General features: G+C 38.0%; 1 protein-coding gene and 1 pseudogene across 1 annotated transcript; both read right to left on the minus strand.

Moving 5' to 3' along the window:
- Positions 1 to 2541: 2541 nt before the first annotated feature.
- Positions 2542 to 3542, minus strand: LOC106615238 (gustatory receptor for bitter taste 22e-like). The gene is made up of 2 exons (XM_014231376.3): positions 2766 to 3542; positions 2542 to 2694 (listed from the first exon to the last, which is right to left on the minus strand). Exons 1-2 carry the CDS (start codon positions 3540 to 3542, stop codon positions 2542 to 2544), a joined length of 930 nt encoding a protein of 309 aa, XP_014086851.3.
- Positions 3543 to 10096: 6554 nt separating this feature from the next.
- LOC118681541 (gustatory receptor for bitter taste 22e-like) lies at positions 10097 to 13918 on the minus strand (annotated as a pseudogene).
- Positions 13919 to 15352: the final 1434 nt, after the last annotated feature.

Below are 15352 nucleotides of genomic sequence, written 5' to 3' on the forward strand. Positions count from 1 at the left end.
AAAGTTCGGCTCGTTTTAAACTGAACTTCCAGCTGGGATTACAAAGGACCTGCAGGTATATGTATGACGTAGCAGCCAGCCAGTATAACCTAACCCAAATACAACTGTTGATATCCCCTATTGCACTTTAATAAAGACTTCAAACGAGAATAGCATTTCTAAATTAAACTTGTTATAAACTTTTACTTTTACCGTTTTGTTTTATATTTACACAAGCTTACTATACTAAAATTTAGCTTCTAAGTCTGACGTTGCTGCACTCGCTTTGGCTCTCGTGTTGAGAGCGAACTCGTAATTTTCGACATGCAGAAACATATGCTCTCAGCATACAAGTAAAGCGTGTGGTATGTGCTCTTAAATGAGGTTAAATAAGTGCGCTTATTTCGCCCTTCCACAGTGTACTTACTCACAAATTTCATTATACAGTTATTCTTTTCAATTATTACACGATATGCTGTTATTTACGCTGCCTTCTTTTCTTTCTTAACCTTCTTTGTCTTCCTATCCGCATCATTCGGCAATGTTTTACACTAACGTGATGTGAACCTTTCACCTTTCGGTCCTTTCGGTGCTTTCCGCCGCCTGGCGCTGTAAAATGTAAAATTTCCGAATTTATTGTCGTTGCCAATTGAAGTGAACAGGAATTTCCATTACATGGTGAGAGTGCTACTCCATTTGCACCGTGTTCAAGGTGTGTGTTTTTGCATTCAGCCTCTTGGCTGCTCGGCAACAACTTCCTGGCATTGTGTTGTATACATGTTTATGTTGCTTTCAGCTTACAAGCTGGCATCACCGTTGAGTAGGCGGACAAGCGAAAATGGTCGACACAATAATGGCTAATAAAAGCGTTGAGTGCCGCGGCAGGAAGGACGTTGTGGGTAATGGCAATTGTGTTATTTACTTGCTCCTGGCACAAAAAGCTTATTGTAAAATTAACAGTGAATAATATTTACACTTACGAGTATTGAGCGGCAGTATTTTCTCTTAGCTTTTAATACGCTTGCCTTTAATATAACGAAAATGTTGGCAAATAGTTGATACTCTGGCGTTATCGCTTGAATGCGACACGTCTTAACACTTTTGCTCGAAAATGTTTTCCTATTTTATTTCGTAGTAAAATATATATTTTTTACTACTTTTCATTTGATTTGATTACTGCTAAATATGGCAACTTTTTATAGCATCTACTGAAAAGTAATCGAACTGAATTCTTTGTGTACAATAATGCATCGATTATTCCGGGTTAAGGAAGGTAGTATATTTAATTTTACTTGTTATTAAAGAACCGCCTTATGAATATAAGCAACTCTGTAGTATTACCGTCAACGCAGCCTTTTCCAGCCTAGAAAGAGAAGCGAAAGAGGTTGGTCTTATAGTGAACGAGGGCAGAACAGGGTACCTAAAAGCCGCACAGCCTCGTGTTTTGGGAAATACGTCACTGTTGGCCGCTTTAAAAACAGTGAAGAACTTTGTCTATCTCGGAACCAGCATATATACCACCAACAATCTAGCTATAAAGATCAACCGCAGAATAACTCTTGCCAACAGTTGCTAGTTTGAGATCGGTAGGCAGTTAATATATCATACGGCACAGAAACATGAACGATGACGAACCGAGATGTGAAAGCATTTGAAGCACTCGAGAAAACTGTTCCCCGCAAGGTCCTTGGATCTGTTAAGTGGTTAAAAATCAAACGAATGCACTGGTGAGATCAAGTCTTATGCGTGGTATACAATGATTCAGCGAAAAGCTCCTCCAATTTGAGACACATGCGTGAACAACGGAAACAAGGGCGCCTTCACATTCAATAGAAGGACAAAGTGCATAGGGGGCTATCTGCACATGAGATGTACAATTAACTTGACTTTGCAACGGATATAGGTAACTGGCGACGTTTTGTGTTCTCGTCCCAGACCGATCCACGTTTGAAAAGCCAAAGAAGAAGAAGAAGAAGGAGTAGTATAGTTTTTATTTTTAAATCAACTATGAATTTATACGGAAAGATCCATTAGCATTCTAAAAAGTATCTGTTAGTAAAGGTAAATAGACAAAGTAATGGTAAATTCTATGTAACCCTCTAAACGTTGGCCCATAATGTCTCCCAGACATAACGGTTTAAAATGTTCCCAAATTAGTGGAACCCAATACCGGAGAAATTGCTTGTAGGCCACCAACAATCCATTCAAAATCTTCTTTTGTTGAAATATAAGAGCTAACCTGATAACTACAAAATTGTTCCATATCTTATATCAAGTTTTAAAGATTTTATATGTATACTATTCTAGGAAAATAGAAATGCATAGAGTCTTATGTCATAACCGTAGAGCTAATGAGTTACTTTCGGTAGATTATTTGAATATTATGCCAAATATGATGCACAGATCTCGATTAAGCTTTCCAGTAGGTTAAAAATAAATCAATTCGGGCGATCCCTTGAAGAAAAGTCGCAGAGGTGGGTTTTATTTCTATATACCATATACAATATACCATACACAATATACCATATACATTCGAGCTGCTTTTGTTGAAGAGCCTTATTTTCAAAAGTCGTTGTAACTTAATTGAACTAAATATATCAGATATACAATCATAGACATCAAAGCTTTTAGGCCCGTCAAGTTATTCAAATCGATCAAGCCACACAAACGAAATTGCGGCGGATTGTTTCTGCAGACGGCAGCTAGAATCTCCAACTACGAACACAAAAATTAAAACAGTTTTATTGTTTAAATAATTAAAGTAATTATTCCCACACAAAACTAACATTTTTATCGAGCTCCTTATCCGATTTCGCCAAATCATTAAAACTCCTCAGCAGCTGCGCTATATCGCGCGCTATGCCCAACGCCAATTCGCATGCCGAAACAGTGAGCCAAAAGTCAAAAAGGTTTATCAGCAGCGCTTGTGACGTATAAAATATATCCCAAGCGGACAACTCGTTAACCTTGTTGCTCCAAATGACACGTAAATGATATAACGACTGTATGTTCTTACACATTAAAGAGAAGTTACTGGTCAACAGCTGCTGGCCATAAACGCTGCTAAAGCGTTTGCACAACTTCATCAAACGCAAATAGATGCCCGTTATTTCATACACCTCATACGTGATTTTGCTCAGTCGCATCGGCTTAGTTCTTTTGTTGGTCAAATATTTTAGGCGCTGTTCCAGTATCCACAAGTAACGATAAGTGGTTATGACAAAATTATAAAAGTGCAGCACGACAAGGAAACTCAAGGTGCCCAGCGTTAATGCAATGCCAAGTAAAAGCGCAACACTCGTGTTTATAACCGCTGAATTGGCACCGACTACAATGAAGGATATGTTTTGCAAAAGCGTTGCCATACCCTTCCAAATGATGTAGGCATCGAAAGTGCTGCAACTGCGCGCTAAATCGCCATGCTTAGCAATGTAGCTCCGCTCGATGGCAGCGAATTCGTCGAAAATGTGCAACACCGATTTGTATTCGCGCCAATTTATCACAACAATCGTAATTAAGGTATATATATTCGATACGATTATGACCCTGGTCAGTAGACTCATTAGTTTATTGTGTCTCAATAAGTCCAAATCCAGAAAATCGTCGCTTGGCCAAGCCGCCAAGGATACCAATACTATCAGCACGTTAGCGCAAATACTATAGACCAAGCTGTATTTTGATGTTGAGATTCTTTGCAGTTTCGTATTATAACGAAACGGTAATATGCCAAATGCAATGGAAAACCAAATTGTCGAGTTGTAGAAAAATCGCGCGAGACCGATACGCCAACGCGAGCTCATGACGCCGCACGCACAGGCACTCGGACAGTCCACAGTAGCACTGAAGTTCTTTGGTTAAGTTGGCGAAAGCGAGCCACGTTCAGCGTGTGGTGGTAAGGGAGCTCTTACTATTTATAATAAATATTTTTTTATTGATGATAATTAAGCATGTAGCCCAGTAAAAGTTTACTACACATTTTTCAACTGGTTGCCGCGGTCACCTTATATGCTGTGAGACTCCGTACTGCAGCTTTGCCACCTGCACAGTAATGTCCGTATGGGTCATGGTGATGGATTTAATAAGGGATGACTGATTGATTATCTACAAATATATTCCAGTTTATTGACCTATTAAGTTGGTTAAACTCGTTTGATATGTCATCTGATAAGGTATGCGCAATTAAGTAGATAATTGTTTACTGTACATAACAATAGAAATGGTCGCAATGCAATAATAACACAATAAATAATGCTAATAGAAATATCAAAAATATTAGGCTTAGTAAAAGTAAATTCATTATTTTTTAACAGATGACTTCAGCAATCTTTATCTGGCGTTGACTAACGTTAAATTAGAAAGATAAGATTTCGTACAAAAACATTTTCAGACAGTTTTGGGATTGCTTAACTTAGTATAGTTTGAACACACGTCAAAGCTGGACATCAGCAAAAAGACAATGCGCCATATTTGAAAACTTTTCTTTGAAATGGTGAAATCGCAGAGAGATCGCTCGAGAGAGGTGGATCCTAAGAACCACCCGCTCAAAGCCATAACTGATAGCACCATTTGTGAGCGGACCACCACAGCACCTGCCGTTATGGTTCACCGGTTTTCTCGAGCTTAATGACCCTCCAATCGCGATTTGGGAGAGACATATTGCAGTAACGTCAAATTTTTTGTATATCCTCTAGGGTGAAAGATTCCTTAATCTCAGCGCTACCTATGCATCCAGCCGCCAGGCTTCTGCTGACTGGCATACCATCCTTTCGGTTTCAAACGGAAAGTTCCTTAGCTGCCTTTCGTGGAGGACAAGCAGTGATCCACCCGGGACACTGTCCGATTTCAAGTTCGGTTTAGACCTATATTCACACCCATTTGTTTCGTTTTACTATTCTTCATACTCAGAATGCACTGCCCGGAGTCGACCTAACGTGCATCCCAAAAGCGGATGTTTGCTGATGATGAAAATTGGATCGCTTATGACAATTTTCTTGTACGCTATAAGAAATGCACCTGTCAGAGGTATTATAACGATGTTATCTAGAATTGCAAAAATACCATATATTGCCTATAACTTAGAATATTTTGAAGAACAATAAAGTCGTCTTCAATCGCCCATCTTCCTTTTAACAGTAATATAACGTATAAAAAATCATTTCACAACTTCAATATATTAATGTATATTTGCACTGTGCCTCTCACATATTTGTGGCGAAATCATATTGAACCAACCAGATTAACGCTGTCACCACTGAAGTAGACAGTCCGCGTGCAGTTGCAAAATTTATCTCGAACAAGCCACATAGTGGAAACCGAAACTTGTGTATGGCGCAAAATATGGAAAAAGTGTTAAGCTAGAAAAAGTAAAAAACAAACGTATAATTATAATAGCTGTGATAACTAGATTTCGTCGTACGCTTATACTCACATCTCTCGCCAGACCAACGCGCAAAATACGAAAATTGTTGAAATTTCGCAGCTCGACTTCTGTCTGTTGCTGAGCGCGCCAAATCGATTCGCAAACACCAATTATCAGAGAACAGTCCAAGGAGGTTAACACTATAATTTGCAAGAACTGTAGCAATTCGATTTTATCTACCTGAAATCCTGTACCGCCGAAGTGCATGCATGTGAAGAAAAGACATTGCACAACTACGCTCAAACGCACTGAGATTATGACGAGTAAATGTTGTTCATAGGCTTTCATTATGTGCGCAATTAAGCGTATCAAGTGTATATATATTCCAAAAATCTCATTAATCTCACCAGCAGGCAACAACTGCGGTTTGGTATTTAAACAACGCAAGCGATGATTTACAGCCACTATGGAATGATTGATGAAGAGCGCATTGTGATAGAACTGATTTGATATCAGAAATATTTCATTCAAAAATATTTGAGCCAAAATTAACACCAAAAAGTAATTCCCATCAATTTTGTTGTTCATAAAGATCAAAGTGTTCAGGTATAAAATATTTTGCAACAACATTGAGCAAAACTTCAGTATAATGCGTTTTTCCATCATGCTGCCGTCAAAATTGCGTAAAAACACTTTCGAATCACATAGCTGTCTTACAGTGACAATTTCATTGAAAAGCCGCAACAGACGTTTTCTGCCAGCCCAAGTACTGCAAAAGATTAGAACCATTCCAACGCAATTCAGATAACCGACGGCGATTTGTACGAAATAAAGCAAAGGCTTCGCAACGAAAAGCTCGGAGTGCCATATATCCGGCCAATTTGTAACGACCCAAACAAAAAGCAGCGTGTTCATTACGACACTATAGCTGAGCGCGGCTCGTGAAGACCGAAAGGTGTGTTTTTCCTTGTTATACTTGAATGGCAATAGTCCGAGGAGTATTGAGCATTTAAGAATATAATAATGTATTAAGTGTGCGAACTTTCGACGTGCGACGTGTGCTCTATGCATTTTCACTACTGAATACTGACTACAGTTATCACACGCATACGAGTCCGTTGAGAAATTTTGCTTAATCATCGTGCGACTAATTATAATATCCGACGTGGGAGTTCAATTAATTAATTAATATATTTAATGAATGTCAGATAATTGGTGCGGTCCAACACGGTTCGAGCACAACATGTTGCACAGAGTTTTTACAAGCAGCAGAGTTTTCACAAGCACAAGCTTTCTTCACCAAATAGGCGGTTATAAGTACCTGAATGATTCACAATGGCTGACGAAATACATGTATACATAATCTGTAAATCAAAATAAGTAAATTAATTACCCAAATGAATTTTTAATGTCAGTTTGTCTATGCGTAAATGCGATTATGGAAATTTATAGTATATATTATATGTTGCATGTTTTAGTGATATTTTCAGTTTAATTAAGTTAGATTTAGTAAATATATTAGGCTGAAATGGGCACTGATATTTTTTGGAGAAGAAGCAACATGGCTTGGAAGAAGATAGTAGGGGAAAGTGATTTCAATCATCTAGTAAGTGTAAGTTTTTCGTGCTACATATTAATGGGGTAGCCACTTATCGAAAAACTACAAGTCATTTGAAAGAGAGAGAAGAGAAAATTGGGAGGCATTTAAGACATCTGTTTATACCAGTTTATTGTATTTATACTAGCGCTTGTCCGATTTAATATTAATTAGTTCACAAAGGGTGTTTATTTCAGACATGTGGTTTTCAAGAATATGAATGGCTCCTATTATTTCCAGCCGAGGGGCCCAATTTTCGACCACTTTTTGCAGCCATATGCAATTGCGCACCGCAATATCATATGATTCAATGATTTCCTTTCCCCGAACATGCGACGCACTTGATGGTCGTTCCATAAAGTGGATGGGTACAAATCTAATTGTTGCACGCTATAGCGGATAGACTCATTCGGGTCTTCTGTTAGATCAGCACATTTTTGAGGATGCAAATTTTCCACTAGAGTAAAAGTGGTGCGAAACCGATCCATGGTTCCTCGAATTGGCGACTATGCTGGACGCAGCGCCAAATCGAATTGTTATTTTGGTATTAAATAATCACGATTCGCAAACATTGTTCCATAGAATGTCTGTTAATTATGAAATGGCAAACCAAACTGAATAATAATAGGTCATGTAACAGCTGTCGAACAGCAGCTGGCAATTTCGCTTCGGACTTCAGCCTTATCCATTCCTTTCGGTTTCAAAAAGAAAGTTCCTTCGTTGTCTTTCGTTCTGGATAGGCAGTGATTCACCCGGGACACTTCAAGTTCGGCTTGCCCGCCCGGAGTCGACCTCACTTTCATCCCAAAAACGGATGTTTGCTGGTGATGAAAAGTGGAACGATATTAAAACCAGACGTTATCTGGAAACGCAAAAATACCATATATTGCCTATAACTTAGAATATTATGAAGAACAATAAGGTCGTCTTCAATTGCCCATCTTCCTTTTAACAGTAATATAACGTATTAAAAGTCATTTCACAACTTGAATAAATTAACGTATATTTGCACTCTGTCTCTCACATATTTGTGGCGAAATCATATTGAACCAACCAGATTAACGCTGTCACCACTGAAGTAGACAGTCCGCGTGCAGTTGCAAAATTTATCTCGAACAAGCCACATAGTGGAAACCGAAACTTGCGTATGCCGCAAAATGTGGAAAAAGTGTTAAGCTAGAAAAAGTAAAAAAAAAAGTGTATAATTATAATAGCTGGGATATCTGGACTTCCTAGTACGCTTATACTCACATCTCTCGCCAGACCAAGGCGCAAAATACGAAAATTGTTGAAATTTCGAAGCTCGACTTCCGTCTGTTCCTGAACGCGCCAAATCGATTCGCAAACACCCATTATCAGCGAACAGTCGTAGGAGTTTAGCACTATAATTTGCACGAAATGTAGCAATTCTATTTTATCTACCTGCAATCCTTTACCGGCGAAGTGCATGCATGTGAAGAAAAGACATTGCACAACTAAACTCAAACGAACTGAGATTATGACGAGTAATTGTTGTTCATAGGCTTTCATTATGTGCGCGATTAAGCGCATCAAACGCATATATATACCGAAAATCTCATTAATCTCACCAGCAGACAACAACTGCGGCTTGGTATTTAAACAACGCAAGCGATGATTTACAGCCACTATGGAATGATTGATGAAGAGCGCATTGTGATAGAACTGATTCGATATCAAAAATATTTCATTTAACAATATTAGATTCAAAAGCAGCACCAAAAAGTAATTTGCATTCATTTTGTAGCTTATATAGATCATTGAGCTGAGGTATAAGATATTTTCCAACAACATTGAGCAAAACTTCAGTATAATGCGTTTTTCCATCAAGCTGCCGTCAAATTCGCGTAAAAACACTTTCGAATCACATAGCTGTCTTACAGAGACAATTTCATTGAAAAGCCGCAACAGACGTTTTCTACCAGACCAAGTACTGCAAAAGATTAGAACCATTCCAACGAAATTCAGATAACTGACGGCGATTTGCACGAAATAAAGCAAAGGCTTCGCAACGAAAAGCTCATAGTTCGACACATCCGGCCAGTTTTTGACGACCCAAACAAAAATCAACGTGTTCATTACGACACTATAGCTGAGCGCGGCTCGTGAAGACCGAAAAGTGTTTTTTTCTTTTGTATATTTGAATGGCAATAACCCGAGGAGCATTGACGTTTTGAAAATATAATAATTTATAAAGTGTGCGAACTTTCCTCGTGCGGCGTGCGCTCTATGCATTTTCACTACTGAATACTGACTACAGTTACCACACGCATACGAGTCCGTTGAGAAATTTTACTTAATCATCGTGCGACTAATTATAATAAGCGACGTGGGAATTGTGTTAATTAATGAATATATTTAATGATTGTCAGATAATTGGTGCGGTCCAACACGGTTCGAACACAACATGTTGCACAGAGTGCTAAGACAAGCTTTCTTCACCAAATAGGCGGTTATAAGTACCTGAATGATTCACAATGGCTGACAAAATACATGTATGCAGAATCCGTAAATCAAAATGAGTAAATTAATTACCCAAATGAATTTTTAATGTCAGTTTGTCTATGCGTAAATGCGATTATTGAAATATATAGTATATATTTTGCATGTTGTAGTGATATGCGGTAAACGTGTTATCGTGGTTGAATGTATTTAATTTACCATAAATAAGTTAGATTCAGTAAATATATTCTCCAAGGATGAGCATTGATTTTTCAGGAGAAGGAGCAACATTGCTTGGAAGAACATAGTAAGAGAAAGTGATTTCAATTGTCTAGTAAGTGTGAGTTTTACGTGCTTCATATTAATAGGGTTGTCACTTTCGGCCGTATTTTATTTAAGTATACCTAAAAAATGCACTTAAAAATTAGGAGTTTAGTAATCTAACCGGCAAATACGGGAAAGTTTCGAAAAGAATAAATTCGGACTTATACTAGTCATAAAAGTAACTTGGCCCTTCTAAATGAATTTGTTAAGGGATTTTATAAATGAAACAATTTTTTATAAAACAAGAAAGGCAAAGTTAAGAATTATTATTTGTACCCAGTAATACGAAGAAGTTTTCATCACACCTTTATGTGATATCATACCGTTTTCTAAAAGAAGCTCCACAAGAACGCTTCCCATCAGTTACTTCCCCTTTCCTATAGATTTTCATGATAATATTGTACCAAATATATAAGGTATAATATCATTGTCAGCAGCACCTTGAGGCCGCTCGAATGATTGATGTCACATAAACCGCACAAATCAAATCGCAACTTTGTGTTACGGCAGATTAAGGCAAAGCATTCCAACTGCAAAAATTAAAATTTAAATACAAGAATATATTTTATATTAAATAAAATTGCACGCTTCGCTCCCAGTCTATCGGATACTTGGGTTTCTCATTGAATCCACGTAGTATTTCCAGCGTTTGTTGCGACGTAACCAACGCCAGCTCACCAATTGTTATTGTCAACCAAAAGTCCAATATATTTACAACAGCTATTTGCAGTATCGCAAAAACATTGAAGGCAGTCAACTCCCGCACTTTGCCGCTCCAAAGCAGACGCACGTAGAATAGCACTTCGATATTGTAAATGGTCATCGATTAACAGCACCAGTTGGTATTGATGTATGCGTGTATAGTGCTCACACAGCCGAATAAAACGTGTGTAAATGTAAGCAATGTTATCGATTTCTCTGCTCAAAAGCCGACGCTGACGTGATGACACCTCGTTGTCGGCCGTACTTGCCAAACGCCGATTCAAGACCCAAATAAAACGATAAGTAAACAATACGGCCAGAAAGAAGTGTGTTGAAACGAGGAAAATTACATTCGTAAGCAATGCCATTAGAGAAATGAATATAATGAATAAGCTGCCGGGGCTATCAGCTGCCGCGGTGCTGTAGAAGAACGATAAGTTTTGTAGAAAGGTCACGAAAACTTTCCAAATCACACAATAATCGAAAGTCGCACATTCATCGGTAAAATGTTTATATCGATATAAGTAATCGATTTCGATTTTAGCAAACTCATTGAACAGCTGCTGCTGCCGCTGACGGCTGGTCCAATTAATCCACCAAGTTGTTAGGATGCCAGCAAAACCGATGTATACAGTTAGGCGATTTAGTAGTTCGGCGAGTGGATCACCAGATCCAAAAGCGTCATCGAAATCGGAAAATATCGGCAAAAGAAACGCTATGATGATGAGAAATGTGACATTAATGCAGATATTATAAATTATTAACGGTTTTGAAGAGACGAAGCGTTGTTGCTGCTTATTGTAGTAAAATGGTAGCAGACCAAAGCAGATGGAAGACACAACTGTTGTTCTGAGTAAACCATTTGAAATGCGCTTCCGAAGCCGTTGACCCATTATTCGTTCGTGAAAAGCAAACGGTAACTGCATTTGGTGTAAAAATGTACACTTACGAATATCCAAAACACTTGTGGTCAAATAATTACTAAATGAACTAAGTGGTACGCCATAACACTGTACAACGCTATCAGATAAGAAGCTATCATAATTAATTGAGTGAACATACCCACCAGGTCGTGGCTTGAATGTTTGCACAGTGTGTGTTTGGCTTGTGGTACGTGGGTTGCCTTTTATATTTCGGGATTTGGCAACCCTGATGTTGCAATCTGGCAACTCACAAATTTATTGTGAAGTTTGTTTTGATGTTATAAATACTCACGCTTTTTGTGTTGTTTACAGTAATTTAAAATATTCAGCACGGCCAAAAAATGAAGTTTAATCGCGAACATTTTCTGGCGATTATTTTTTACAACTTTCAACCAGTGTTTATCGATTATCCGGTACTTTCAATCAAGTTATTAGATCACTCCAAGACGAACTTCATGAAGGTGGTCCAAAATCAGTTATTGTTTCCGAAAGTTTTGATGCTGCACGCAAACTGACATTACAAGATCGTTATGTGACTTATCATGAACTATCAGAGAACTATTGACATAAGTGGGAATAGCACACATTCAATATGGCAATATTGAACATATGATTGTAAACAAAATTGTTCACATCGGATCCCAACAACTTTTCAATCGCTCCAAAAAAGGCTCGTGTCGTGTTTTTCGACACCTGAAGGGTCGGTTGATGTGTTCAGAATGTACGTTTCAGAGATACCTCAATCAGAAATAAAACGATTTTCGATGATTAATATTGGTTGCTATTCTTTAATCCCAAGATATAGAAGGACACCCTAGTGTGTGGTGCTAATTTTGGTATACTGAGCTTAAAGTATAGAATCGATTTCACGAGCTCTTTTTGCTTTTCTGAGATACGCGATAAGAAAAGTGGTAAACGATCGCATAGGTCCAACTGGTATTCCCCATAAGTAACATGTGTGAACTGCAGTAGGGCGAATTAGTAATATCGTCCTTAATAGGCGATAGAGAAACTTATCGAAAGGGTTTGGACAACAGCTAAAAAACACTAAGGGTCATCATTGTTGAAGAGTGAAACCGAATATTACGTATCACGCAAAAAAGTAAAAATTTAAGGAAAGTAAAATACCTCGAAAGTTCGAAGTAAAAGACCACCAAAAAAGTGTGCTTAAAATCCGTATTCATTATTACGTGAAATTACTAACTCAATTGTACTCGTAGGTGTGTAGGATGAAGCTTCTCATACTCGGGGCATGGGTGCAGGGAAGGTTTTATTCAGTTTAAACTATTATATATTTTAACGAGAACGACGATATGCTCCAGCCGACGATTAAACACCCAAAAACAACGATATTGAGAGAGAACTGGCTTACCATTCTTTCGGTTTCAAAAGGAAAGTTCCTTCGCTGCCTTTCGTGAAGGACGATTCCGTCCCTCCAGGCAGTGATTCACCCGGGACTCTATCTGATTTCAAGTTCGGCTTAGAACCATATCCACACACATCCGTTTCATTGTTGTCGTTTTTACTATTCTACATACCCAGAATGCAATGCCCGGAGTCGACCTAACTTGCATCCCCAAAGCGGATATTTGCTGATGATGAAAAGTGGATCGCTTATGACAATGTTCTTGTACGTAATAAGAAATGCACCTGTCAGAGGTATTATAACCAGACGTTATCTGGAATTGCAAAAATACCATGTATTGCCTATAACTAAAAATATTATGAAGAACAATAAAGTCGTCTTCAATTGCCCATCTTCCTTTTAACAGTAATATAACGTATTAAAAGTCATTTCACAACTTGTATATATTAATGTATATTTGCACTGTGCCTCTCACATATTTGTGGTGAAATCATATTGAACCAACCAGATTAACGCTGTCACCACTGAAGTAGACAGTCCGCGTGCAGTTGCAAAATTTATCTCGAACAAGCCACATAATGGAAACCGAAACTTGTGTATGGCGCAAAATATGGAAAAAGTGTTAAGCTAGAAAATGTAAAAAACAAACGTATAATTATAATAGATGTGATATCTGGACTTCGTCGTACGCTTATACTCACATCTCTCGCCAGACCAACGCGCAAAATACGAAATTTGTTGAAATTTCGCAGCTCGACTTCTGTCTGTTGCTGAGCGCGCCAAATCGATTCGCAAACACCCATTATCAGCGAACAGTCCAAGGATGTTAGCACTATAATTTGCAAGAACTGTAGCAATTCCATTTTATCTACCTGAAATCCTTTGCCGCCGAAGTGCATGCATGCAGAGAAAAGACTCTGCACAACTACGCTCAAACGCACTGAGATTATGACGAGTAACTGTTGTTCATAGGCTTTCATTATGTGCGCAATTAAGCGTATCAAGTGTATATATATTCCAAAAATCTCATTAATCTCACCAGCAGGCAACAACTGCGGTTTGGTATTTAAACAACGCAAGCGATGATTTACAGCCACTATGGAATGATTGATGAAGAGCGCATTGTGATAGAACTGATTCGATATCAGAAATATTTCATTTAACAATATCAAAGCCAAAATTAGCACCAAAAAGTAATTTGCATTCATTTTGTAGCTTAAATAGATCATTGAGCTGAGGTATAAAATATTTTGCAACAGCATTGAGCAAAACTTCAGTATAATGCGTTTTTCCATCAAGCTGCCGTCAAAATTGCGTAAAAACACTTTCGAATCACATAGCTGTCTTACCGTGACAATTTCATTGAAAAGCCGTAACAGACGTTTTCTACCAGACCAAGTACTGCAAAAGATTAGAACCATTCCAACGAAATTCAGATAACTGACGGCGATTTGCACGAAATAAAGCAAAGGCTTCGCAACGAACAGCTCATAGTTCGACACATCCGGCCAGTTTTTGACGACCCAAACAAAAATCAACGTGTTCATTACGACACTATAGCTGAGCGCGGCTCGTGAAGACCGAAAAGTTTGTTTTTCCTTGTTATACTTGAATGGCAATAGACCGAGGAGCATTGAGGTTTTGAAAATATAACAATGTATAAAGTGTGCTAACTTTCGTCGTGCGGCGTGCGCTCTATGCATTTTTACTACTGAATACTGACTACAGTTATCACACGCATACGAGTCCGCTGAGAAATTTTGCTTAATCATCGTGCGACTAATTATAATAAGCGACGTGGGAATTCTGTTAATTAATTAATATATTTAATGATTGTCAGATAATTGGTGCGGTCCAACACGGTTCAAGCACAACATGTTGCACAGAGTGCTAGCACTAGCTTTCTTCACCTAATAGGCGGTTATAAGTACTTCAATGATTCACAATGGCTGACGAAATACATGTATACATAATCTGTAAATCAAAATGAGTAAACTAATTACACAAATTAATATTGAATTTCAGCTTGTCTATGCGTAAATGCGATTATTGAAGTGTATTTGTATAGTATATATGTTGCATGTTTTAATGATATGCGGTAAACGTGTAATCGTGGTTGAATGTATTTAATTTAACATAAATATTGTAATTACAGAGTTGTCATCTTGGTCATTTTCAGTTTAGTTAAGTTAGATTCAGTAAATATTTTCTCCAAAATTGGGTTCATTTAAGACATCTGTTTATACCAGTTCATTGTATATAAACTAGTTGCTTGTCCAATTTAAATTTAATAAGTTCATAAAAAGCGTTCATTTTAGGAATGAGGTTTTCAAGAATAAATATAACGCATATAATTTACTGAATGACGGTCCCATTACGACCGGAATGGATGGCTCGAATAATTTCCAGCCGAGGAGCCCAATTTGCGACCACTTTTTGCAAAAATTGTGGACGTATGTCAGCAATACCGTTCGAATATTCTCTTCCAAAGCGTCAATCGTCTCGGGCTTATCTGCGCAGACAAGCAATTGCACATAGCCCCACAAAAATTAGACCAGCGGTATTAAATCTCAGCCTAAGATAATGCTTACCAAAAGTTTCCTTCAATCAATTGATTGTTCGTTGGCTGTATGGCATATAGC

Source organism: Bactrocera oleae, chromosome 3 (assembly GCF_042242935.1).
Source record: "Bactrocera oleae isolate idBacOlea1 chromosome 3, idBacOlea1, whole genome shotgun sequence".
Classification (NCBI taxonomy): domain Eukaryota; kingdom Metazoa; phylum Arthropoda; class Insecta; order Diptera; family Tephritidae; genus Bactrocera; species Bactrocera oleae.